The sequence below is a fragment of the Myripristis murdjan genome, chromosome 22 (genome assembly GCF_902150065.1).
Source record: "Myripristis murdjan chromosome 22, fMyrMur1.1, whole genome shotgun sequence".
In the NCBI taxonomy this organism is placed as follows: Eukaryota; Metazoa; Chordata; class Actinopteri; order Holocentriformes; family Holocentridae; genus Myripristis; species Myripristis murdjan.
Window position 1 is genome coordinate 16,474,985 of NC_044001.1, and position 27,560 is coordinate 16,502,544.

The window sequence follows — 27,560 nt, forward strand, 5'->3', positions numbered from 1 at the left end:
TCAATGCAAGCAATAACTAAAAAAGAACACAAAGGTGGACATTTAAAAAGCATAGAAACGTTAATATACACATTATCCATCCTATATATCACACATGGCATCTGCTAGATCTGTACCCAGCAGTTCACATCCATACAGGAGAGCCAACGGAATAAAGGCAGTCTACATTTTACATTTTGACATATGAGAGACATTTTTACACAGGCAACAGTGGTGACAAAGCATTAAATAAGGAAGGGAGATGCACGGCTCAAATTGGCACACAGAACAAAAACCAAGTGGCAGGGGTATCAGGAGAAATTACATTTGACCATCTCTGAAAAATCGCAAAGTAATTCAGGATGGCCAGATTCCACTTCATCGATTGGGAAGTTTCCTCAGCTTTCAGTACAGAGAGAAGTAAGCAAGGAAACAGTTCAGGCACAAATTCGACAAGGCACTACAGTAAACTGGAGGTGAAAATGGACAGGTAGAACACATGACAGCTATCATCAAACCATAATGACAACTTTCTCTTATGATCCCTTACTTTTCAAAGTAGTTTTACTCACACAAACTAAATTTAATACTGGACAGGCTATTATTACTTGTTCCTTATACAGTATTAAAACTTAACAACTAAAGGTACAATGGTCGCAAATGTTGCACAAGCCTGTAATTTTAACCAGAAAAAGGTATTGATGACACAAAGCGCCGTATGTACATTTAAAAAAAATGCAGTTCATCATTCAATGATATGAACAATACTTTTAAGTGCAGTTATGACACAAATAAAGGATATAACCATCTTTACTCAAGTTAAAGTTCAATTAGTCTGCAGCCCAATAGTTTACCAATAATGATAATCATTTGGGAGACGGGAGGGTGTCAAGACTGAGAAATTAAATGAGGATTTCTTCACTTCTGATTCATGTCGACAGCAAAACAGACAGCGCTACTAGATCAACTTTGCTGGTCTCTGGACTTGTTTGGTTAAGGAAAACTAGGATCATATTTAACCATGACGTAAAAACAGAGGAAAGATCATTTAGCTTCGAGATACACTAGGCCGGGGACCAGCCCGTGGCATATCACTCACCTAGATTAACTTCCACAGACTAATTTTCTAGGGTTCATCTAATCAAGGACCATTTCTAGTGCTTTAACATAAAAAAAAAAAAAAAAGCTAAGCGCATTTTCATCCCTACACACGTCACGACACGACATCACTCAGTAGCTATTCTGGACTGCAGTCACTGGCATTACAAGACTACTCATGCAGCATCTGTACTGGTCGTTGAATCCACATCTTACAGCTCACCAAATAATATTCACATCAAGTATTGCCTGAAATCTGGTCCTCAGTTCATGTGACATATATTACATTACCTTTGAATGAATGCTCTGTTTGTCGATGAGAAGAATGCATGTAATGCTTTATACGTTCACTAAACACATCAGGGGGTGTTCACTCAGCACTCCGTCTCTTTAGTGTCAATGCAGGCCTGTCTCTTGAGGCGGCGCCGGTCCCGGGCCGACAGGCTCTGTTCTGTCAGATCCTCGTAGGAGGATTTCGTAGCCGACGAGTAGGCTCCTCCGGTTGTTAAATCTTCCTCCGACAGCCCCTCCTCTCCCAGGTGAGAGTCGCTGCTGTTGTCCTCCTGGATGGTGGCCATCCGCACCCCTCCGCTGGCCGGGGTGGGGCCGCAGCTCGTGCCTGGGACCGGGGTACTGCTGCTGCTGCTGCTGCTGCCCGCAGGTGGTGGCCCTGGCTGCTGGTGTGGTGGAGGCAGGGAGGAGGGCGCGGTCCGGCCGGCGAAGGAGGAGGGAGGTAGTGGAGGCTTGACGATGCGCACGGATGCTGACTCGAGGCCGCTCAGCATTTCTTGACTCTGAAGAGTGAGGAGAACATGTGAGCGAAAGACACATCGAAGCTGCCTGTGTCTTTGACCGAGGCCGGGATGCTTTCCATTCTTTACTCCATTCTGTTAAAATTACAATATCAGCTATTTCTAACCCTCTATGTTTTACATAGTTTAGCTTTGTTTTCCTTTGTTCTTCTATGATCTTTCAATCGTAAAAAATAACTAGCTTCCATTTTTTAAGTATCTCTATTACCAGTGGATGGATTGAGTGAAAAAAAAAAAGAATAATATGGAAGGTACCCCCAGTCTCGGTCTGCTCCAATCAAACTACAAAGGACTGAACAGAACACTGTGCAGACAGCCATTAAAAAAACAAAACAAAACAAAAAAAAACACACAACCACCTAATTAACATGATCCTCTTCTCATAAGTGGCTCTAAACAGCAGCAGATGCAAACTTAAAATGTCTACACACTCTCCATCCGGCCTCACAAAAGACAACAAGGTGCAACCTCTTCAGTCCTCTTCTCAGTTTAAAAATTCTCAAAATGCACTCTTGCTTCCTTGAGGTAATCTCTGATTAGACATGGTGTCAGCTGTGCAGCTGAACAAGCGTTTGCACCTATCCAGTCACTTTACACAAGCACTATCCTCAGGTTGAGCCTTTTCTCGCTTTATGAAGTGAAACACAGAAGACTTTGAGCGCTGCAAATGAGAAACTACATCAGTGATTACATCAAGAAATAAGGGACTGCAAGAGTATCCTAAATGTGGGCCACTGACCATGCATCATCATGGACTCAATGGCAACGCATCGCAACACCAAGCCACGGTACACGCACTCACCTATGGCGGGAGCTCTACTACAAACTTCCACCATCTGCTGCAGTTCCATTGAGAATGGGAGGGGCCAAGGCAAAGAGTGATGGACAGGTCATTTGGAGCTCCAACCCAACTGAGGACTTTACTGATTAACTGCCTCATCGATATGCACTCTGTCCCAGGTCAGACCTTCTCCCAACTCTAGACCGGCTCCTGTCCTTGACCCCCATATATTCAATTCAGAGAGTCAATTTTGCACCACATTTGTCAATGTGGTGCTAGTAAGCTTTAGAAGCACTAATAGGTTACAATGGCACATATCTCAAAATTTCAACATATAACTAATAACAAAATATATATATATATGATCTATATGTATTACTTAGTTTGACAGTGCAAAAATTTCTTTTTAAAGGTCAAACGTACTAACATTTCTCTTTCATGTTTAAGGAAGTAAGATAAAAAACAAAATGTATATAATTTTATGTTTACTGATAGTCATTATTTTTTATACACTTTACAACTACTGCAATACACAACGAAGGGATATATTTGGTATTTTGGCACAGCAGGTAAATACTTAATCCTAGTTTTGTTTTTTGGGGGATTTTTAGTTGCATTGCTGGACTACAGACGATATGAATCTTCTGATGAGATTGTGCAATACAACAAATTTTATTTATCCAATTAGACGTGCAGTTTTTCAGAAACAAATTTAGGAAAAGGCAAATCCAAGATCAATCGATATCTGTGCTCCCCGTTCCTCCCAAATCACATGATGTCAGTATGTTAAAAAAACATAAAGCGCTGTGGGGTCGTATTAATCTGGTTAGTAGGGCAGCAAGACCAGTGCACAGGACTACGAACATGCACAGCCTCAGACAGAGGAACTTACACTGGGAGGGTAGTAGAAGGACTTGGTGTTCTCCTCATACTGCTGGTCCAGGCGTTTGTCCTGCAGAGAAAAACAGAGGACTTAATTATGATAGCTGGGATAGAAGGCATCTATTTTAAACAAAGATGATGTAACAGAATCCAAAAAGACAATCGGTTTTGTGCCTAGAGGGTTAATGTCAGATGATGTACGGTGGTGTCTTACCACGCAGTGAACCAGGATACTGAGGGGAATCCAGAAGATGAGGGAGAACACAACGACTGAGCCCACTATGTTGTCTGCCAGGAACTTGCCTGATGGGGGGGAGGGTACGACGAGACAGAAAGACGGAGCATGAGAAATACACAGAGGCAGACAAAACTCTGACTCAAAACTGAGGTCAATTCAAAATTTCCATGTCAAGAACAAGGAAAACACTGCTTCAAAATCATCATTCAGTAATAATACATTTTATTTAGTATTATGAGTTATTTTGTAAGGTGTCATTACTATGAAAAGGTGGATATGTCATCTGCCCGTCACGAAAACCTGTATTTGTGTTTAGATTCCACAGTACTATACTGTGGTTGACTTACCAAATGTGTTTATGTCCAGCTTGTCAATGAAATCCCACAGCCTTTCGATCACATCCTGCACTTGCTTCATGCACTTCCCCTGTGAGAACAAGAGGATATTGACAGAATTCATGAAAACACACGCTGCAAACCAGTAAATTTGTTTAAACATTCAATCTGCCGTTCCTTAAGATCGTTCAAAGTAGTTATTGTGATAAGATTATGTGAAGATATGAAAACAATCCAGTCCAAGTCCACTTTCCAGTCTTTGGAGTAGTGAGACAGATAAACCTTTTAGGAAAACTCCCTCTCTACTGCGTATACTGTAAAAGTAACAAAACTTGCACTGAAATGGCTAAGACATCTTATGCTCTCTGTGCCTTCTATTTGAAACAGCCAGCAGAGGGAGATAAAGCCTCATAATCTCAGGCTATTGTAAAGTCTATTGAAACGCAAGTGATTGAAAATTACAAATACTTTGATAATTTGTTGAATTATTATTGCTGCTATTATAATCCTTTGATGTTTTTGACCACTCTGGTGTTTTTATACTTGGGTAATGTTTATGCTCTTGAAACTACGCAAGGTGACTGCTTGAAATTGTGTACATGGAGCAGTGCATTGCTAGAAAAGAGGCAAAAGCAAAATAAGGTACAATAAAGTATAACCTAGTATGACCTGTAATCTAAGCTAACAAAACAAAAGGCTGGGTCACTCACGCCCTCGTCACAGAAGCCCACAGTGCAGGGTTTGCCCTTGCGTAGAAAGAGAAAAGTGCCTTCGGACTTGATGAAAGGAGAACAGGTGCCATCTTTGCCCCTGCAGCACACTTTACAGGAGTCCTCGGTTTCTGGAAAAACAAGATATTACATGAAATACAATTCAACAGGTTTATACCTTTGCAAAATGGCAGGGCACAAACTAACTTCACTTTAGCATTTACGACATATACTGAAAGAATGAGGGAGACTGAACCCATTCATTCCTTCAGACGCCATTGAGCTGAACCGACTGCGGCAGTAGCTGAGAACAATCTCTTTATTCTCTGTAAAACAGCATGGAGCCCAATACCAAATCTTCTGCTTCATTATTTATTAACAAACATACATATTTCTCAAGCAAGGTAAAATCTATGTTGATCAATGTAAGTACAAAAAAAACAGAAACACATTCTGGTATGTTCCTGTAATGTAAATCTGTAAAACTGCTTGATTGTGTGACATTCCCCCCCTGTCTGGAATACACCTCTCTACATGCCTTGTCTGGTGGGAAATCAGCTGAAGTTTACACAATACATTTTCAGCAAACACCACTACCCGTTGTCCACGCTTGAACATTTTTGATCTTGTGACAGATGAAGTGGCCCTTACCGTTGCAGGCACAGGACTGAAGGTTTTGTGTGGCCTCACAGAAGGGGTTGCACTCCCCATCGCGACACAGGCCACTGTCGACACAGATGGTGCCGTCAGGGGCGTTTTCAGGAGGAGGACACTCACTGCTGTTGCCTACAACGGGGAGCAAAGGTAAAGAGCTCAAGTAATGTTTAAGGTCACGTGAACTACTAGGTGGATGAACACAGATGTTTAGGGAGGCACTGCTGATTTATCCACCTTCTTCTATGAGACAAATTACTGCAAGTTATCTCATCAAATAAAATGACTACATGCTTTCACTGTATTTTTAATTGAACTCAAATAGCAAATAACACCCATCAGCGGTGTACAGAGCTTCTAACACAACCGTCACTGCAGTCGTTGTAAGTCTCCAGCAGGGGGTGCTCACCTGTGCAGCTGGACATGCCTTTACAGGTAGCACTGATGGGCTCTTGGCACCTCTTCCCTGCCCGCTCAAACATGCACTTCCTGCAGCACGGGCTGTTCCTGTCACTGTGAGAAAAACAGACGTAACAGAGTGTCTGAGTGACTCAAAATGGCAGCACATGAACAAAAAATGTATGAGATCGGCAGTTGAATGACTATCCTGCATGATTAATAAGATCAAAATGTAATGGTCTTCTTTGCGCAACTTTTGTCAACTTGTGTCAACTGTGCCACAGAGGAATGAATGTATGTATGAATGAATGAATAAATAAATAAATAAAAACGTTTTGCCCTATACAGAGGCCCCAATGTTTGGGTGTGAATTTACACGAGTATTTCATTTACAAAGCTGGAGCTCGAACCTGCACTGGGAGCCTGGTTTGAACCTGCAGTCTGCTGTGCAGCAGGGGTCATCGTTGAGGTGGAGCAGCCCAGGATCACACTCCTCCCCCTCCTCCACCCGGGAGTTCCCGCATACTTTGCTGTTCCTCTCCTTGAAGCACACAGGAGCTTTGAAACGCAATGTCTTCCCGATGGAGATCTTGCTGCAGTTGGAGAAACGCTTTGGTAGAAAAACAGAAGAAGGCAGGGGGTTAGAAATATTCATATGTGGATTCAGTCTTTGCCTAAATGTGCAATGTAATCAGGGTTCCCATGAAAGCAAAAATGGGAGAAGTAGGGCAGTTGAACCTCTAGTGCAAGAAATACAACTTCTGGGTGACTGTTAATGCAAATTAATAAGAGTCAGATGCATATTTTATTGATGTTGAAGGAGGTAGGCCTACTGACAAATGAGGTAACACGGAGTGGAAAACAGGTACCTTGTTGTTGACGTGGTCTCCACTCACAGCAATTGGGTACATGACAAACTTGCCCCCGTCGTCGTCACTGGGTGCACAGTGTGGGATGTTATCAGGGTCATGCTCTGCTCCAAAGTTGTGGCCCAGCTCATGGGTTGTCACCAAATCTGCTTCCTGGTGGGTAACGGCACAAGCACACAGACATATCAGTTATTAGTAATAAACATTTGACTGTATGTGTTAGAACAAGAAGTTCCAAAATACACAAAAAACAATGCTATGAAGCAACATATGTACAGCTCTTTGCAGCCCTGACATCATTTCTTAAATGATGGGACACTAATGTTGAAGGAGAATCTCTGTCACATGCAACTGGATTTAAAAATGAAAACCTGTATGACAAACAGCTTATAATAAATGTTAACAGCTGGCATATCTAAAGGCTGCTGGTGCACAACGTTAAGCAACATACTGAGACATAAGCTATGAAAAGGCAGCAGCGTTAATTAGTCATAACACTGACAACACAGGTGTGTCTGCTCTACTTTTTGGCAGAATGACTTATTGCATGAAGTTGCATCATCCTGGACGAAACTGAGTGCACCCAGTAATTTATTTTGTTTTTCAGTGACACAGAAGAGTGACAGAATGAAACACACCTTGGTTAGAATGGTTTTCCCATAGTTCTGGGTGCTGGTCAAACCTGTGTTGAGGTAAGTGGGCTTCCTGACAGAGTGAGATGGGTAGTACGCTACAAAGATAACAAAATGTAAGAAAGATATGTCAGTTATCAGTTTTGTTTTACATTAATCTGTGATTCGTACATATTTTTGATATTCAAAATGCACAGACTATTCTGTCATATTATGTGTGATACGTATTAGCATCTTTTCAAATATACTACCAGCCTGGCATTATATGAAACATCTGATTAGTTGGTATATGGATAATAGATATATCTCCATGACATTCCCAAAGCATTCAGGTATGTATCATTTTCCATAGAGTCTCCTGACTTGAGAACTTTTACAGATTTTCTGTAATGGTTGGGATCTAAAGAGTTTTTTAAAACATGGCACACAAGTAAAGCAAAGCCCCACAAAATGCCATCATCATCATGCAATATTTCACATACAGTACAGGCCAAAAGTTTGGACACACCTTCTCATTCAATGCATTTTCTTTATTTTCATGACTATTGACATTGTAGTTTCTCACTGAAGGCATCAAAACTATGAATGAACACGTGGAGTTATGTACTTAACAAAAAAAGGTGAAATAACTGAAAACATGTTTTATATTCTAGTTTCTTCAAAATAGCCACCCTTTGCTGATTACTGCTTTGCACACTCTTGGCATTCTCTCGATGAGCTTCAAGAGGTAGTCACCTGAAATGGTTTTCACTTCACAGGTGTGCCTTATCAGGGTTAATTAGTGGAATTTCTTGCTTTATCAATGGGGCTGGGACCATCAGTTGTGTTGTGCAGAAGTCAGGTTACTACACAGCCGACAACCCTATTGGACAACTGTTAAAATTCATATTATGGCAAGAACGAATCAGCTAACTAAAGAAAAACGAGTGGCCATCATTACTTTAAGAAATGAAGGTCAGTCAGTCCGGAAAATTGCAAAAACTTTAAATGTGTCCCCAAGTGGAGTCGCAAAAACCATCAAGCGCTACAACGAAACTGGCACACATGAGGACCGACCCAGGAAAGGAAGACCAAGAGTCACCTCTGCTTCTGAGGACAAGTTCATCCAAGTCACCAGCCTCAGAAATCGCAAGTTAACAGCAGCTCAGATCAGAGACCAGATGAATGCCACACAGAGTTCTAGCAGCAGACCCATCTCTAGAACAACTGTTAAGAGGAGACTGCGCCAATCAGGCCTTCATGGTCAAATAGCTGCTAGGAAACCACTGCTAAGGAGAGGCAACAAGCAGAAGAGATTTGTTTGGGCCAAGAAACACAAGGAATGGACATTAGACCAGTGGAAATCTGTGCTTTGGTCTGATGAGTCCAAATTTGAGATCTTTGGTTCCAACCGCCGTGTCTTTGTGAGACGCAGAAAAGGTGAACGGATGGATTCCACATGCCTGGTTCCCACTGTGAAGCATGGAGGAGGAGGTGTGATGGTGTGGGTGTGTTTTGCTGGTGACGCTGTTGGGGATTTATTCAAAATTGAAGGCACACTGAACCAGCATGGCTACCACAGCATCCTGCAGCGACATGCCATCCCATCCGGTTTGCGTTTAGTTGGACGATCATTTATTTTTCAACAGGACAATGACCCCAAACACACCTCCAGGCTGTGTAAGGGCTATTTGACCAAGAAGGAGAGTGATGGAGTGCTGCGGCAGATGACCTGGCTTCCACAGTCACCGGACCTGAACCCAATCGAGATGGTTTGGGGTGAGCTGGACCGCAGAGTGAAGGCAAAGGGGCCAACAAGTGCTAAACACCTCTGGGAACTCCTTCAAGACTGTTGGAAAACCATTTCAGGTGACTACCTCTTGAAGCTCATCGAGAGAATGCCAAGAGTGTGCAAAGCAGTAATCAGAGCAAAGGGTGGCTATTTTGAAGAAACTAGAATATAAAACATGTTTTCAGTTATTTCACCTTTTTTTGTTAAGTACATAACTCCACATGTGTTCATTCATAGTTTTGATTCCTTCAGTGAGAATCTACAATGTAAATAGTCATGAAAATTAAGAAAACGCATTGAATGAGAAGGTGTGTCCAAACTTTTGGCCTGTACTGTAACTATCCAATAACCATACATAGCTGATGCATGGCGCAGCAACTGTACGTACACGGCTCATCTTATCAAAATAAAACCTGCCACTGAGGGCTTTGTCCTTACGTCTGGGGCAAAGGCCCCCAAGGGCCATGGGTTTGGAAGGGGCCACATAGGCCAGGCCGAGTGTCCCCTCATCAAAATCCTGGTAGGTGAACAGGTGGGCGAGGCACACGGTGGAGGCGTTGTCAGCGATGTCTGAGCTGAATTGCTGGGGGACACATGGAGATCTGTTATTGCTTCAAAACCTTTATACTGTGTTCACATTAATCTTACAGATGTCAAGCTCAGAAATGTTAAAGGCACAAAGACATTTAACATTTAGACACGATTTGTCCATTTATCCATTCCATACATGTAGGATCTCTGCTCTTCTAAAGCAAACTTCTCAAACTTCTCCTTGCTTGTCTTCCAAACTAACGCAGTGAGGAAAAACCACAGAGCTTGAAATATACTCCAATTATTCAAACATTTTAGACAGGGTGTCTACAGGTATCAACTGAATTTTTAAGACCTTTTCCAAACAAATCTTAACCAGATTTAAGACTCATTCCTTTTTGTTTTTCAAATAAGCATTGCATATAAATACTGTAGGTTTGGTCTTGTGCTGAGGTCAGTTTGAGGTTGAATACAGTCGCTTATTGACTACATGTCTTTATCTTAGACAGCAGCTGCTACTGGAATAAACTGAACCAGGACTTTCTGTTTTTACACAGAACTTGGGACAGGCAAGTCCAAAGATCTTTGTGGATTTCTCTCTACAGATGCTAAAGTGAATAATCTGGTTTCTGTGTGCATGTAAACGTAGTGTCTGGGAGTAGATATATAATGGGTTAAATGCAGCACGTGAGGATAAAGAAAGTATTAGGGTTAGAGTTTTGTAACAGCAAAAATGTCAACTTTCATGCAAAAGAGCTTGGCTGATTTTGAAAGCAAGAGGAAATTAAATGCAATTTGATAAAATATTTATCTGGTAATTAAAACCTCAAAAACTCAAATTTGAGACTATTTAATAACTTTTAAGGCCTAATGTTGACAAAATTGGATTTAAGATATTTCACGACTTTGTTAAGGACCTGCAGAGACCCTGTTCAGAGATTTACACAATTCACACATTTCAAATTTTCAAGTTTTGGTCCAGGATTCAATATATTTCTTTGTTCTGTACATTTCATTCTTAAAAAAAAAGACATCCATTGGCAAGATTTAGATGAAGAAAAGGCCCACTGTATTTAACAATCCTCCCTGTCCCTCACCCTAACAGATTGTTCGTCATGTCATGGCGACCCCCAACACTGTGCACATCTCAGTCTCTATCTCTCACCTCCAGGAGTTTCTTGACATCCCAGACCTCCTTGCCTCTCACCGGGCTGTTCTTCATGTTGTAGTGGACCCAGCCGGCACCTGAATGGCCGGGGGGAGGCTTGGTGGGCTCCTTGTTGATGATGATCTGAGAACATTCAATCAAACACCCGGTTCATGAACGTTCAGTTCATCATATGCAATCATACATCACAATATTAGTGTAAACAATCCAGTAAACTAAACAGTACTGGCTCATTGTCTGCTGCAGTTTTAAATGGCCACAATGTTAAGATGCCAAAAACTGCACTAAAAGAACTGTCCAATAAATCCTAATAATAATAGTTATAATTAGAGCCTTGTCTGTATCACAGATGTTGACTCTCACTAAAATAGAGCACAATGCAAAAATGTTTTTCCTAACGTCAGGCATGTAACATTAGCTTAAATACACATAACATGAGTATCAAGTTCATTGGGGTATTCAGGACCATGTGACCATGTATTATTTTTCACTGCACTCAGTCGGTGTCTTGTTTTGGGGCACGTGTGTTTCTACCTATAACGCTCCCCTGATGGTTACAACACATTACATGCTCTTTTTGACATTTACAATGCGGAAGATTGGAAAATGAATGCATATCTTTTCAGTGAGAGAGCCTGGGATTCACGGTATGAAAAAAACAGTGTCTCCATTCATTCCCAAAGCCTGTGGAACAAATTAAATTACCCCACGACACACACACACACAAAAGCTTTCAGTGCCTCCCCAAAACGCTCTTCTCAGTTTCAATGAGGGACGGCATTATGCTCAGCTTCCCTTCTGGGAATGACACTATCAACAATGAAGCGATCATGCTGCCTGGAGAAGTGATGGGTGATGCTGAAAGACCACAACACAGTCTGGAAGTCAGTTGCACGATCACAGTACAAGGATTTACACACACACACACACACACACACACACACACACACACACACACCACACACCACACACCACACACACACACACACACACACACACACACACACACACACACACACACACACACACACACACACACACACACACACCTGATGGATCTGGACTCCGTAGCCTTTGAATTCATCGTCCCAGGTAGTGTTCCTGTAAATGTCATCCACTCGATCAATCAGCTCAATCTGGAGCGGGACAAGAAACAAAAGGAAAAAAAAACAAAACAATGAAACATCAAGTTGCCCTCTTGCGCTGTTGAAATTAAATGCTTTATGGATGAGAAAATGCCCTTAGTGTACAGGAAAACATGCATGGCTGCTGAACTGATATTTCTTATATTTTTTGGAAAACCTGTAAACTTTACACTGGATTTTTTTCATTCTTATGTTTGGTACATAACGGAGGACAAAACCATACCAGGTAGTTCAGTGTAACGCTCTCCTCTCCTCGACCCATGTGTTTGAAGAAGCGGTAGTCTGCAACCAGCAGCAGGGGGCAGGTGTTCTTTTTGTGATTGTGGGCCTGTCTCTTCTGTCTGTGGTGGGGCTCTGCGGGGGAGCGCATCACAGAAGACGGGAGAAGACACATTGGCAGGTAAGACGGATAGAGAGATGAGGTAGGAGAGGGAGAATGTGGTCAGAGATGAGACATGGATGAATTTACAAGTTGGCATGCACAGAGAGCCAGAGATAAAGGCTATCAGATCCAAGGTTAAGCTTCCATAAAGATGAATACACACAGATATTAAGAAATAAAACAATGAGACAGTGCTCCGGTATTCTGGACCTGTTCATTGTCCAATTGTCCTTGTTTACACATTTAGTAAATGTTTTCTCAAACCACAGTGAACATTCATCATTTACTACCTGAACATTATTATAACAGCAAAGGCGGATGAGGTCTACATGCTGAAAGCTAGAGGAGTCAGGCTGTGCAGACCAAACTACTGCAGGTGACTTCTGCCCTTTTACTTTTTTGTGCAGTATGTTGATGCTCCAAGCAGTGAGCAAAAGCCCCTGCCACACACACACACACACACACACACATCCTATGGTTTCTTTTACCCCACTATCTGTTAGGCTACCATCTATCTTACAGTCTTAAATGGCCATACCACTGGTTCTGCATGTTTAGTGCAATATCTATAAAAATGTATATTCTTGTATACAGTACAGGCCAAAAGTTTGGACACACCTTCTCATTCAATGTGTTTTCTTTATTTTCATGACTATTTACATTGTAGATTCTAACTGAAGGAATCAAAACTATGAATGAACACATGTGGAGTTATGTACTAAACAAAAAAAGGTGAAATAACTGAAAACATGTTTTATATTCTAGTTTCTTCAAAATAGCCACCAAAATAGCCAATAGGGCTGTCGCCTGTGTAGTAACCTGACTTCTGCACAACACAACTGATGGTCCCAACCCCATTGATAAAGCAAGAAATTCCACTAATTAACCCTGATAAGGCACACCTGTGAAGTGAAAACCATTTCAGGTGACTACCTCTTGAAGCTCATCGAGAGAATGCCAAGAGTGTGCAAAGCAGTAAACAGAGCAAAGGGTGGCTATTTTGATGAAACTAGAATATAAAGCATGTTTTCAGTTATTTCACCTTTTTTTGTTAAGTACATAACTTCACATGTGTTCATTCATAGTTTTGATGCCTTCAGTGAGAATCTACAATGTAAATAGTAAAGTAAAAATAAAGAAAACGCATTGAATGAGAAGGTGTGTCCAAACTTTTGGCCTGTACTGTATATACACTAAGTTGTAAACACTTCACTTCAACCTTCCTTCACACCAGGTTTCCATCACTGTAATAAAGTTGCATGAAATATCAGTTCTATGGTTTATGAATGGCGACGACTTTGTTAGCCGCAGAAAGAGAACATCATAAAGGTGGGTGTTCAAACTGGAAATTCAAATTTGAGAATCGAGGGACTTTGTATATTTGTTGTGAAATCTTTAATGCCCCTGTATGATTTGCAAAATGGTTTGCTGCAGTGTAAAATCTGGTTAAATTGTAGTAAATGGCCCAAACAGTCAAATTCGCTGGTATGGTCCTTTAAAAATTATAAGTGGCTTCCAAAAAAAAAAAAAAAAAAAAAAAAAATCACACATCCAATGAGCCACTGTTTGAGCAGGGTTGTCGAAACGCATTACAAACAATAAGCAACTGCGAATTTGAACAAAATGGTAATTAATTAACAAAAGATCTTAATGAAAATATTCGTCAGATTACTTTCAATATAACAAAATAATAATAATAATGAATAATTCAGTGGTATACTTTCTAGGTTATAATTTGCGGTCGAGGCATATGAACAACTATAAATTACACAGAAATCATTCAATAACATTCAACTACACCATAATTACCATAGCTTGTTTATATACACCTTTATATCTTACCTTCATGCATTCAACTCATCTCTAATCACAGCTCACAAATCATTATGGCTCCAACATCTAGTCTTTGTCAAATATTTATGTTTTCTCCAGTCACAGTGAAATTTCAAATGAGAGCAGGTACATTTTGACAGATGAGGTGATGAGGAGATAATACTGAATGCATTCCAAACTTCTGTGATGAAGAATAAGAGAAAAAGAAAAGAGGGAGAGGAGACCGTTTTACATTATTTTAACACAGCCATGGATCTACACTACTTAGAGGAGCGTGGGTGTGCGCTGCTCTGACTTTCACAGCAGGCAGTGGGAGACCGGTTACGACTCACCGTCATCTCGCTGGGCAGCAGAGCCTCCATGAATTTTAATGCCTCCTCCATAAGAGGCTTCACCTCCATTCACAGCCCAAACAAGTGCTTTCAACCAGGAACCTGTGACGGGGGGGTTTTAACTATCTCCCCGGACTCATCATCATTCTCGTATGCTTTACGTTTCCCGTGGAACACAAAGGAATCAAAAGGCCTTTGGTTTTTATATAACACCTTCTTGTCAGTGGTGTGTATGTGCACCACCGAGTCTATGCTTTACAGATGAAAGGCTTTTATTAAAAGTGACTGTTGCAGAATCATCCACCCACCACCTTTGTCTCACTACTACTGACTCCTCCCTCCTTCACCACCTTCAGTATTCAGTATCCTCCTCATCTTTTCAGCTCTCTTCTCCACCGTCCACAAACAAGGCAGTGGATAAGAGCCTAAACTGTACTGTATTTGTGATATACAGCACCCTCCTCCTACTCAGTTCCACAACACACATGAACACACACACAAATAGACGGCCATGCTGACCTTTTTCCTCTTCCTGTCCCTCCCAATCCATCCTGGCGGTCTCTGGCAGCAGCTGCTCAGCCCCTGCGTTGACGTAGCCACACACCTTTGGAGAAGCAATGCGGCTGAGATTCTTGATGTCCTCAGAGCGATAAACCAGCACCCGGCCATCAGGTGGACTATCTATTAACCTCCACAAAGGCTAGATGGATAGAGAATAAAAGAGTCAAGAAAGGCAAAGTGGAAACAGATGGTGAGTCAGAGAAAATAAAATAGATGTAATAAATTGGGCATTCGGCTCCAAATTTTAATGTCTATCCCTCCCTCTCCTCCTCCAGTGCACTATTCATTAATTATGGCATGGTAGGAAAGGCCATGGGAAAACAACATTTGGATTAACAACAAAGCAATGTGTGAGTTCGTAGAGCGCACTCTGATTGATGATAGAGACTTCAACCAAATCGATCATACAAATATAAAAATCAAAGGCAGGCCCAACAGTTTTTTGAGCCAAATGTTGAACAACAACCACTTCAGGGGAAGAAGACAAAACGTCAGGCAAGACGAACAAGGAAGAACATAATTGACAGCTGTGTGAAACGCCCCTGAAACTGTGTCTGCGTAGTGTTGGGCAGACAAATAAAACAAGAGCAGAAAAAAATTGCTGATGAAGGACTTTCACTTTCAGTTCACTGTTACTTCATAGTTCACTATTTGGTGGCAAGGAGTCGCAGGCGTGATAAGGCCTATCACGCCCTGGGCCCTAGGCCGTATAGCTCAGGCAATGTACTGAGCCTGTTGTTATTTTATGTTACTGTATTTTAATATCGCGATCATTCTCAATTTCTATTTCCCTTTTTTATTGACTGTTTTTATTGTTTTAAATTGTGTCTTGTTGCTTTTAATGTCTCTGTAAAGCACTTTGAATTGCCTTGTGTTGAATTGTGCTATACAAATAAACTTGCCTTGCCTTCATCTTTTAAACAATCATTTGATTTATTACTGTACTTGTTTCCACACTATTAATTGCGGCTACTAGGTCATTCCTACACATGACCACATTTTTTGAACAATTACTGCTGATTAAGAAAAAACAGGGCTTAGAGATAAACATGTTAAAATGGATTATGCAGACCTCACAGCTCTAGATATCAGGCCACAGGGCAGGAATCGACAATGTGGCTCAGAGCTGCTGCTGGTGTGGTTCTTCCTTACCTCTACGTTGTACTCTGCTTCATCCGTCAAGATGTGGGCAGAGAACTCATCTCCGTCTATGTGTGCCTGCACACGGGAATTCTCCTCTCCTGCAAAAAGAAAAAAAGACACACAATATTTGTATTAAATGTTTTACATCCACAGAGTAAATAAAGATTTGCCCTGTTGCATTCACTTACCAACAACATGTCCGGTAAAGTAGTTCTGCAGCTGAACATCGTAGTTCTCCTCCCTCCCTTGTTTATCAACGAACACAGCCTTGAAGTTCTCAGTAAACAGGTCGGTGTTAGTGGTCAAGTAAAGCTTGAAATGTCTGACACCAGAATGAGAAAGAAAGAAAGAAAGAAAGAAAACATGCCGTCAAAATGAAGTCAAATATGCCAACATGGTGTCATCCATCTTGAATTATTCTGGGGAATTAAAAAAAAAAAAAAAAAAAAAAAAAAAAAAAAAAAAAAAAATCACACAGCATCTACAAAGCACATAAAGCAGCCTGGATAATTTCCCTGAGACTGATCACAGGTGTGTCATTGCTGCTAGGATGTGTGTGACCCTGACCGCAGGCCGGCCACAGTGCTGGGTGCTGCAGAGTGGGAGCCGGGGCTGCTGCTGTACCTGTGCAGGGCTGTGAAGCTGACCAGGCGCTCCAGGTGCGACTGGGCGTGGACCTCCCTCTTCCTCACCGAGTGCAGCTGCAGGCCCGACCACGGCACCACCTCAAAGTCTGACAGGACGGAGCTCAGAGCGCCTGGGACACAAACGAAGAGGGGGAAGACCTGACATGAGTGCCTCTGTGGTTTTGAACGCCACGATGACCTGCTTTACTCTGACAGCCCTGAGGCGCTAACAGCAGCTAACTCAACTGCTAGCTAATGAAATGCACGTTAACTTTTAGCGTTCAGGTATAATGTCATATCGCTTTCATAAAATATATACAGCATCACAGATAGTCCAGTATTTAAATTTAATACCTACTGAGCTGACATTAGTATAACACGGTGGTGTCAGTATCGATGACAGCTAGCATTCAGGTTACGGTTAGCTGAAGTTAGCTTGCTACTCACCGAGCTCCGGGTCCTCTTTCTGTCTCTCCTCCCGAGTAGTTCTTGATTGAACGGCGCAATTTACAAAACAAGGGGCCAGGAAGGCTATAAACAGTATGTAACTCATTGTAAAAATGTTCAAATGCCTACTTTAGCACTGTCATGATCACAGGTTTTGAGTGTCAGTGCGGCTAGCCGGACTACCCGGAAGTACACTGACGGGAAAACATCCGCTTTTGCCGCTGTCGGTAAAAAAAAAAAAAAAAAAAAAAAAAAAAGTCATCTTTCCTAATAAGTGTGACACAGTTGCATGATTCAGTCGGTGATCATCATGACATTCATGCGCTGTCATCCTATCAGATTTTAATTCCTAAAAATAGCTGTTCTCGTTCTTCATTAGCTATTTGTTTCTTGCAGTCTGACTCCAAGTTGAGGATGAGGAGAGGGAAAGGTCTCACTCACTTCTGGCCACATCTGTAACCAGGTCGTCCGTGTTATTCTCAATCCCACCGGTGTTCCGGGCGCTATACACCCACAATCAGGGCACTTGTCTGGGAACCGTGCCCAGAACTCCGGTGTGTTCCGGATGTCACCACATCTACCTTTTCCTCTTTCATGTTTTTAAAATTATATTTGACTAATCTGATTTAATGTGTGTTAGCCCTTCTATGAGGAAAAGGACCCTCCTTCCACAGACTGTGAGGGTTATTTTTCTTTCAAAATGTATAACAAATAGTTCATGAAATAGTGTTTAGACCACCATGTTGAAGTTAATTTTCATTAATTAAACATGGTAACAGCAGCAGTCAGTGTTATGCAAAGCCAAACCATACCGCCAGAGAGACAAACCTTGGACTTTGTTTATAAAAGGTTTTATTCATGTTATATAGCTGATACATAGGGAATCGAACAGTTCCACAGGGCTTTTTGGGACTACAGTTGATGATTAGCGAAACAAGTGGTCCAAATCTCTAATGACAATCACCGGACAAACCAAACAGCCTCTTGAGGATGTGGACAAACCTGCACTGAAAAGTACTAAACTGGACACTCGGACTTGTTACGGTTGTTGCTCCTGTTCCGGTGTACTATCTAGAAAGACATGCATGACAGAAATGTCTTCTTCCTGTTCAAAGGTCCCTGTATTTGGTCAGACAAGCCCCACCTTTTACCCCCCAAAACAGACATGCTTCAGTGAAGAGTGGCACCACAACCATGGCAGACAGTGAAGATTTAACCAATGGGCACGACTTGACTGGTTCATGACAATTGTTGCCAACTGGCTTTCCCTGCAGTATGGATCTTGTGTTTCCGTTTTCAAGTTGGACTTCAGTAGCTGTAAGCGTACCACAAAACTGTAGAGACAGATGTATTTAAAAAAAAAAAAAAAAAAAAAAAAAAAAAGGATCAGGGATTCTAGTTCTTCAATCTAGAAAACATTATCAACTCTTAAAAAAAATCTGAACCTTGTCAGCTGATGGTACTTAGGTTTTCAGTTGTTCAGCGGTGGGCCTGATGTTTTTTGGCCTTCTAAATCAAACCTAAGGAATTTGATAGAAAGTAAAGCTATCAGTTTTTTTCTAGAGCAGAAACCGCACATATGAAAGGTCAATACAAACACAGACCGAGGGAATGGAGATTTCTCTTTTCTCCAGTATCTTTTTGTCCATATTTGAATCGTGAAAAGGCTAAAATGATTTCATTTCCGTACACAGCTCTTTTCAGTAATGGGTTTCACTGGTAGAATGTTTATATGAGGAGCAATTAGGAATGAAAGATGTGTAAAAAGTTTTCATCTTTTTTTATTATTATTTTTTGAAAGAGATGTCCCCCACAATGAGGGGGGTTTTGTTTTTAGTTCTCGTTCTCGCCGCCTTCTCCAGCTTCGCCGGCTTCTCCGCCCTCTCCGCCCTCGCCTTCCTCAGCGGCGTTGTCACATGTCCATAACTGTAGAAGAGACACAAAAACACAAAATGACACAATGTCACACTTGATGATCCCAACTATTGCAAGACATTTTTTAAAATAAATACACAGTTTCCTGACAGGTAAGACAAGAATCCACTGAAATGAGAGCAGGAGCAGAAAACTCACTGTCAGGTTATCTCTGAGGAGCTGCATGATGAGAGTGCTGTCTTTGTAGGATTCTTCATTCAGCGCGTCCAGCTCTGCGATGGCATCATCAAACGCCTGTTAGCACAAAGGAAAACAGCACTTCCATTTACTTTCAAAGGAGAGGAGAAACTGTTTTACCCCATAAAACATATGTGAGCTGCCTAATGTGCTATCATCACAACGGCGGTGCATTAAACAGAAACAGTTATACTAAGAAGTTATCGGTGGAGCTAATTAATGGACTAATTAGCAAATATTTATGTCAGCATACTTGTTTTTTTAAGTAACATACTTACATGAACTCCATATCTTACAACACTGAGAATTTTTTGTTGTTGTTAAAAAAAAAAAATGTGGCATGTATGGGGAAAAACTTTAGTGAAAGTATATAATTTGTGTCATCTATTAGGGTTAGATCAATATGGGTTTGCCTTTTTTTTCACACTTTTTTTTTTTTTTTTTTAAACCAAAAGCAGATAGCTGATATAACAACATTCAATATCTTTCATTTTAAATATTACTATAGTTCTGTTCTAGACTCTTCTAGTATCTCTAGAACAGTTTTTTGGTGTCACTTCATTGGGACTGTCCAATGTTAATCAATTTGTATCAACCGAACAATGACCTTAACCCTAACTTGTACAGAGTTGATAATTCAACTGAGTTTATTGATACCATCGGCATGACGTATCAATGAAGTGATAATTTGGTCTGGGTACTGGGTTCACAATAAGGTGTTTATACAGACACACGACACTATGACGACCTAATGTCCCACATACCAGTGAGTAGCAGTGAGTAGGCAAGTGGATTTACAGTGGGTTACTAGACTTGAAGACATAGGTAAGTTCCAGATCATGTGAGATCATGTGAGGCACAGAACGAGTGCTGACCTTTTTAGCCATACAGCAGGCTTGCTCCGGGGTGTTTTTGATCTCATAGTAGAAAACGGAGAAGTTAAGAGACAAGCCCAAGCGGATGGGGTGTGTGGGGGCCATATGCTCGTGGCTGATATCGTATGCACTCTTGTATGCCTCCTCTGAATTCCCGACGCAAGCTACAGAGACAAAGGGAAGAATCAAACAGGACATGCAATATGGTTATTCTGTGTGTGCAGCAGGGCACAGGAAGCCACAACACTCCTAAAATAAACAGTTTCATAAAACAGAAAGTATTCCTGGACAAAACACTTCACCATGTTAAAATCAATAGGTCTGCAAGCATCACATAACCAAGCAGACAAGGAAATGTACATATTAACTCAATGATTTCCTTGAGTTGGGAGAACAAATCTGGAATACATATTAGAGGGATAACCGAACAGACAAGAGAGGGCGGGAAAAAACCCTTGAGTTTGTCACAAAATGTACGCCCTGAGGGAGAGCTGGCCAACACCCTCTCTTTTTATGCCCTGAGGTTGTGTGGTCATGTGAGTGTGACGCTGTGATTTGACATTTTTTCCAGCTTTCAGGATGACAAAATCTGACACATTCCCATTTGCGGTGTGAAGGGACTGAAAAATCATAAAGGTGGATGAACTGGCTCATTTTTGCTTTTGAATTCAAAACATTGGCATATAAAAGATGCCCTTTGTACAACACACACAAAAGTAAAGTAAAGTTTAGGCACATTTCCCTACTCTAAATATGAATTACACTCAAATCAAACTAATTCACTTAAAAAAGGGAAATGAAAATGAAACTTACTCGTTTTCTCTTCTCCACTGGCAACTTCAGCAAGGTATCTGAGGTAGTCTCCCTTCATCTTTAGGTAGAAGACTTTGCTCTCCGGATTTGAGGCCTTCTCAATTAAAGAATCCTTCAGCAGATTCTGTGAGCAAAGAAATTCCGGTTTGTTTTGTTACAAAAATGTGATATGTCACTCTGAAACTCTATTCACATTTGAATCTGATAATTAAAAAATAAAACAAAAAAAATACTAGTTACTTGCTGTGCCGATTTGGGAAAAACTGACTGATGTGGTGACAAAATATGATTTGGGTGTCAAAGACTGAAAAACACAAGCCCAGCATTTATCACCGCACTGAAGGTAGGTGGGCCTGACACATCACAAGTGCTCTCATCATCCTCTGTCCACCAGAGTGCACTACTCCCTCTACTCTTCAGAGCTGTACACCTCAATGATTAATGAGAACAATTCTGCTCCATCAGTCGAGTGTGTCACGTGCATATGCTCACCCAGCAGTCATTTAAGGAAGATGCATTTTGAATTGTGTCAACTTCAGCTCAAGCCATTCTAAATAGTCCACAATCAGGCCAGGCCCCTTGTGCCATTCTGTCTTTTGCCCCAGATTCCACAGTGACTATCTGCACTGTACCGTCATTACTGTATGGAGACTGTACACAGCCTGATGTCTTACTGCTGACGCTGTCACTTAAGAGGTGAAAGCATTTTACTGTGATTCCTGGTGAAATTCCCCCCCTAATGTTCCACCACCAAAGTCTAGGAAAGAAGACACAAGCAGAAAAAGCAGTCATGAGACCTGTTCTCCTATAAAGCCCTACAGTGCTGCTTGTGTTGCATCACACTAGGCAATATCTCATGTAACTGCACAACTCAAAAAAAAAAAAAAAAAAAAAAAAAAAAAAAAGACCGTGCATGTGCAGTCCAACTAACTCTGGCGAATACGTTCACAATCTGCCTCTGCTAGACTATACACACACACACACACACACACACACACACACACACACACACACACCACAAAATATTGTAGGCTCATGCTAACAGATAGTAGAATAGAAGAACACTTAACATTCAATTCCAATGAATAAAGCATAACCATGGACTTGCAATAACTGAATACTACTATCTTAAATTAAACTAATATCATTCCCTTTAAATCACTGTCTATATGTCAACAGGGATGAGCTGAATACGGCTGCTTTATTAATGACAGCTAAGGATTTTAACAATACACTAAAATGTACAGAACATGCCCCGCAGTGAGTGCACTTCACAGGCTGAGCTCCTCTTCCTTTCAGGGGGCATAAGAAGATCACCGTGGCTAATCTTTGTCAGTGACACCGACTCTTAGGGTCAAGTTAAATGATTTAGAGAGAAGATTAACTGCTTTGCCCGGGATGAAAATGCTTACCAACACCTCAAACCTAATGAGTCCTGACCCTAATGAAAGTACTGTGTTTAGAGTGTGTAAAAAAAAAAATCTCCTTCCCATTAACTCCTACAGAAGTTTGATGGAAAATAAAAATAAAAAATAAATTCTGTGTTCCAAAGCCTGGAGGAAAATAAGCGCTGTCCCTGCCCAAGCCCAACCCATTCCGACAGCCACTCCCCAGCCATTTACTGGCACAAAGATTGGCTCAGACGAAACACCCGCATGTCTTAAGTGCCAAGCATTCCTCTTTCATTGCAAGCAGTGCACAACAGACAAGCCAGGGAGTTGTCCTGTCCACAGTGCTACAGAGCTGTGATTTCAGTCACCAACACACGGAAGAAATCAAACGATGTTGCTGGATGAAAGCCTAACTGGCTACATCTCAGTACTTCCACATGGCCCACAGGAGCCGACAGAATCATGCAGGGTTGAACAAGCTGCTGTCCTTGTCAAATCAAGCTTGCAGTTTGGAAAGGGACGGTGTTCCCAGCTTTTTTTTTCCTCGTCAAATGTGATAATCGGACACAATGCTGTGATGTGGGGCATCTCCATGACAACCAGACAACAGTTTAACTTTGCAATGTGCCATACCCAAGGTTATATCTCGGGCTGCCCCCTTAAAGACGATGAGTCAAAGCGTCAGTCATGGACTTCCACAGTCAAGTCAAAGAGTCAGATTTTTTTGTTTTGTTTTTTTAAAATATAGTTACTGGACATTGAAAATATGGCAATAACACAAGACACATTCTCTTAAAAATGCACTGGGAACACTGCAATAGGTCATGGAAAAACGATGTTTTTATAGCCTTTAGAACTCTAATTATCTGGAGAATTAATAAGTGTTTCACTCCTCCCATCAACCCCAGTTATGTCCCACAATACGGATATCAGACAAGGCTAGACTACTGCAGAATTTACAGTACATGTCTGGTTGTGAGCACCTGACTTAACTGAGGTGTTTTTTAGTTTTTTTAAAGATTGGATGTACTGAGGGGAGATGTATTTCAACAGCCTACACTATCGTGCTCAAAAGGAGAGTGTGAATTGTCTGAATCTGCTCAAGTGGACAGGTCCCGCCCTGTCTGATCTAGGAGCCCTACATCACATCCTACAGTATGTGGAAACCAAGCATCATCACACCACTGCTGTCTGCAGGACCTGACTGCTGTCAGATAAGATAGGAGTCTTAGTTGTGTGGTTACACAGCGTACTGTGCAGGAAATCATCAATACAGAGGGGTGCGCATGCAGCCGGCTGGTCTCCTCCAGCCTCTGTGCTGCTGCTGCTTTCATGGGTGCACAATGAACCTGTAAGGGCTCAGTGGACAAGTCGAGGCATGAAGCCTTACACATGCCTTCTCCTACTGACACACCCTCAGTCAACATACACACACACACACACACACACACACACACACACACACACACACACACACACACACACACACACACACCAGTGTACAAGCAGCGATGGGCTGAATCAGAGACATGCACACACCTCTTATGCCCTTTCTCAAGAAACTCTCAAGAAACCCCCCTAAAATCACCACGGAAGATAACAGTCATTATATGCAAGTAAAACAACACCTGGTACTACAGAAAGTAGTGAATCTCCCCAATGTTTCTGCATCATCTGATGAACACAATTTAATTATTTCAATACACAGCTCTGTAGGAAGGATGTCATCTGAGTTAACCAGAACAAACAGGGCTGTGGCTACTGCACAAGTCTTTGCTGCATGTTAATTCTTGCGCTTGGCTAACCACATTTCAGTAGCATGTGCCAGACGAGCATGCATGGTTATCAAACAAGGGAGGGCACAGCAAGACAGAGTAATCCCTCTCGCCTGTGTACTCTCATTTTACCCCCCACCCCTCCCTCCAAGATTCAGACACACCTTGCTGGTCCTAATGACCTTTTGTCAGTTCACGCCCTCACAAGGCTTCAAGCCATTGTTCCAGTTACAAATTCCCAAAAGGCAGGAACAGTGGGAGGACTACATAATACTTCCTTGTCCTCTCCGGCTGCGAGGCCGTATTTATAGGGCAGAGGAACTGACAGGAAACACAGAGATGTCATTTAGCATATGTTACTGGACTAAAAACAGCCACACCATTTTTACTGTTCTGTTAAAGGCTGTTTGTACAGATGTGAAGTAGTTAATCCTAAAAGAGAACAGACAATATCGACTCAGTGCAGACAATGTATTTCAACGAGCTGTTAAGCCTATTGAGTGGGTCTGTGTGCTGCAGTTGACTACATAAGGTACTGCTCTAAATAGAAAAGGGTCCCTCTCTCACAACCAGCGGAGACAAATGGCAGAGATGCTTCATCAAAAAGGCAACAAAGAGAGTGAGTATCTAAAGTCTTGTTTTAGCACACCTAACACTAAGAGTGGGTTAGCAGCAATGAAAACCACCGATCAGTGTGTCCACTAAGGTGTAAATCATGCAAATGAACAAGGCCAGTATCACTGTGACAAGAAACTGCACCACTCCAGAGAGAGGCTTCCATGGTTCTTTCATACTAGTAATAAATCCACGCCCACCTAATGTCAACTAAAATCCATGCCCCAAGTTATGTTTTTCAACAATGAAAACTCTTTTACCAAGACTTCGTTGCAGATGTCCCCCAGCTCCTTTTCCACCAGCTTCAGATACTCGGTGACCATCTGCAACTTCTTGGGGTTTTCCTCAGTCTTCTGTGCAATGCTGGAGAGCACCCTCCACGCCGACCGCCGTGCCCCAACCACATTTTTGTAAGCTACAGATAGAAGGTTCCTCTCCTCGTTTGACAGCTCTCCCGAATGCTGTGTGAACTCCTTCATGAGAGCTGCCATATCGTCGTAGCGCTCAGCCTGCTCCGCCAACTTGGCCTGCTGGACAAGATCCTTATGATCCATAGTTTATATTGTAATATTCTCAGGGGAATTACAGGAATTCAGTTCAGGAATGTGACAGTCAAGGAATGAAAGTGGTGAGAGAGTCGGCGGCTCAGGAGTGATGGCAACGTGGTTCCCCCAAAAGTCACGTTACAGGCTGTTGATAGAAATAATGAAGTAAGTAACCAGGGATGCACAATATGGACAAAATTTCATACCTTGATATTAATGCCAAATATCTCTGTGGCAATATGACTATGGGTTCACACTTAGAGACAATTAAGCATTGTTCAAAAAACAGCATAATAACACCAAATGGACATAGAAAATGCAGTCACCTAACAAAGTATCTTATTGATCACAACAGACCAGTCACTGTCTTAGACTAACCCTAAATTTAATATCGTCCATATCGTTGACATCTCGCGTGTTAACATCAGATAACGATACGAAAACAATATATTGTGCAGTCCTAAGAGCAACCAAAGACTTTCGGGTTAGGTTGCATATAAATTTAGCTTAAAGAAAAAAAAAAAATGTACCCTGTACCCTCCCAGGACGGACATGAGCTGGAAACTGGCACCTTAACTTAATTTGATATTATTATTGTGTTTGCATTTACGAGTTATCAAGCTGACCATCAATGAAAAAACATGAAGATTACCTTACTTATACAATAACTTACAAGATATCAGTTTGCTGCGAGACATGTACCAGCTAACACATTTTTCACTGACTAAAATTATGATTATACTGTAACTTAGCGAGCAAGGTAACGTTGAGTGAGAGCCAACCCTAGCTAGGAGCCGCTAGAGCCACTCCTTTCAATAAAATTTTTTTTAATGTTAACGTTACTCATACAAAACGCTCAAGCTGTCAGAGTCCACTCTAGATTGAACAATAAATCCCAGGTTAAGTATTTAGAAGGGGAAAAGGGTAAAGAAAAGGATACTCAACGAGTCGGACCTACTGGAGTTCAAATTTGCACCACAATTTGATCCGATTTGAGAGATTGGTCAGAAAAGGCAAAGACCAGCGGAGCAGCAGCCGTGGAAATCCAACTGAACCTGCTAAGTGGAGCGGGTTCAATTTCAGCTCGGCTCTCCAATCACAGGCTGTCGTTTTCCTTGATCGACGGGGAGTTTTCGACCTGTCATCCAATAGCCGTTTAGCGCGGGGGAAAGGGGCGGGACTTATTGATAGTTTGACAGACCAGCAGGCTGCAGCTGGGGCCACGGATTCCTCCAATTAGAGCACGGGAGAAGACGTCACCGTGTTGCCATGGTGATGCTCCTCCAATCACCGCCCGCTCTCGCACGCTGTAGTAGGTGGGCGCGTCGGAGGCGGGCGTGGCGCTCGCTCCCGAACAGGCACTGACTTCTGACTTCACCAAAGTTATAATTTTAGAGGAATGTGTTCGTTTTTCTTTTTTTCTTTTTTCTTTCTTTCTTTCTTTTTTTTTCTTTTTTTTTTTTAACAATGACTGGAAACGTTATTGTGTTTTTAAGGACAAGATAACTTCTTTTAAATCACCTCTTAGAGCCCATTTTTCTTTATGTGATTTTCTCTATATGTTCTTTTTATTTATTATTGCTTTTATTCTTGTAGTTGTAGTATTACTTAATGAATTAATTAATTGCATTACTATTTTTTCTACTGCCTTTTTTTTTTTTAAATCTCTTTTACTGTCTATCTTTCAACAGCTTTCTGTTTTGTACAGCTTTCTGTTGTTATTTTGCTTTTTGATTCTTCTGCTTTCCTGTGTCTGTCAAAGTACTCTGTGAATGCTGTTTTTAAAGGTGCTATATAAATAAAGCTTATTATTATTATTGTCATTGCTGTACTACAGTTATGAAATATAGCCCTTTTTGACATTCCTCAGTCTCAGATGAGAGTTATGTGGCTGGATCAGATTTCTGGCATTTTTCAGATCGAAGCCATTCTGTTCAACCTCTTTGCAGTCCATCAAGCTCTCAGCTCTTCAAGTGTCATTATTACACCCACACCATCATGTACGGTCCAGACCTAACCACTGTAATCTGTGGATGACAGCGCAGCACACAGATCTGTGCGGCGTGGCTCACAGAGGCAAAGCAGACAGGTGGTGGGCCTTCCACA

The 27,560-nt window shown here is 41.6% G+C and overlaps 2 protein-coding genes across 4 annotated transcripts; both read right to left on the reverse strand.

The window, feature by feature from the left end:
* Positions 1–176: 176 nt before the first annotated feature.
* Positions 177–17,509, reverse strand: adam17a (ADAM metallopeptidase domain 17a). Its single transcript, XM_030081985.1, has 19 exons — positions 17,329–17,509; positions 16,880–17,012; positions 16,444–16,577; positions 16,265–16,353; positions 15,071–15,251; positions 12,228–12,358; positions 11,909–11,995; positions 10,857–10,982; positions 9,599–9,743; positions 7,396–7,487; positions 6,758–6,910; positions 6,299–6,498; positions 5,899–6,002; positions 5,487–5,621; positions 4,836–4,966; positions 4,138–4,216; positions 3,767–3,855; positions 3,563–3,622; positions 177–1,871 (listed from the first exon to the last, which is right to left on the reverse strand). Exons 1-19 carry the CDS (start codon positions 17,432–17,434, stop codon positions 1,452–1,454), a joined length of 2,595 nt encoding a protein of 864 aa, XP_029937845.1. The 5' UTR covers positions 17,435–17,509; the 3' UTR covers positions 177–1,451.
* A 654-nt stretch (positions 17,510–18,163) lies between these two features.
* On the reverse strand, positions 18,164–26,566 carry LOC115354353 (14-3-3 protein beta/alpha-1). 3 transcript variants are annotated; one of them, XM_030044710.1, is made up of 6 exons: positions 26,413–26,566; positions 25,170–25,599; positions 21,129–21,252; positions 20,316–20,479; positions 19,402–19,497; positions 18,164–19,254 (listed from the first exon to the last, which is right to left on the reverse strand). In XM_030044710.1, the coding sequence occupies exons 2-6, from the start codon at positions 25,461–25,463 to the stop codon at positions 19,162–19,164; spliced, it is 771 nt and encodes a 256-aa protein (XP_029900570.1). In that variant the 5' UTR covers positions 25,464–25,599; positions 26,413–26,566; the 3' UTR covers positions 18,164–19,161. The 3 variants fall into 3 exon arrangements, with proteins under 3 accessions (XP_029900570.1, XP_029900571.1, XP_029900572.1); XM_030044711.1 differs by having other exon boundaries at positions 26,400–26,537; XM_030044712.1 differs by having other exon boundaries at positions 26,409–26,530.
* Positions 26,567–27,560: the final 994 nt, after the last annotated feature.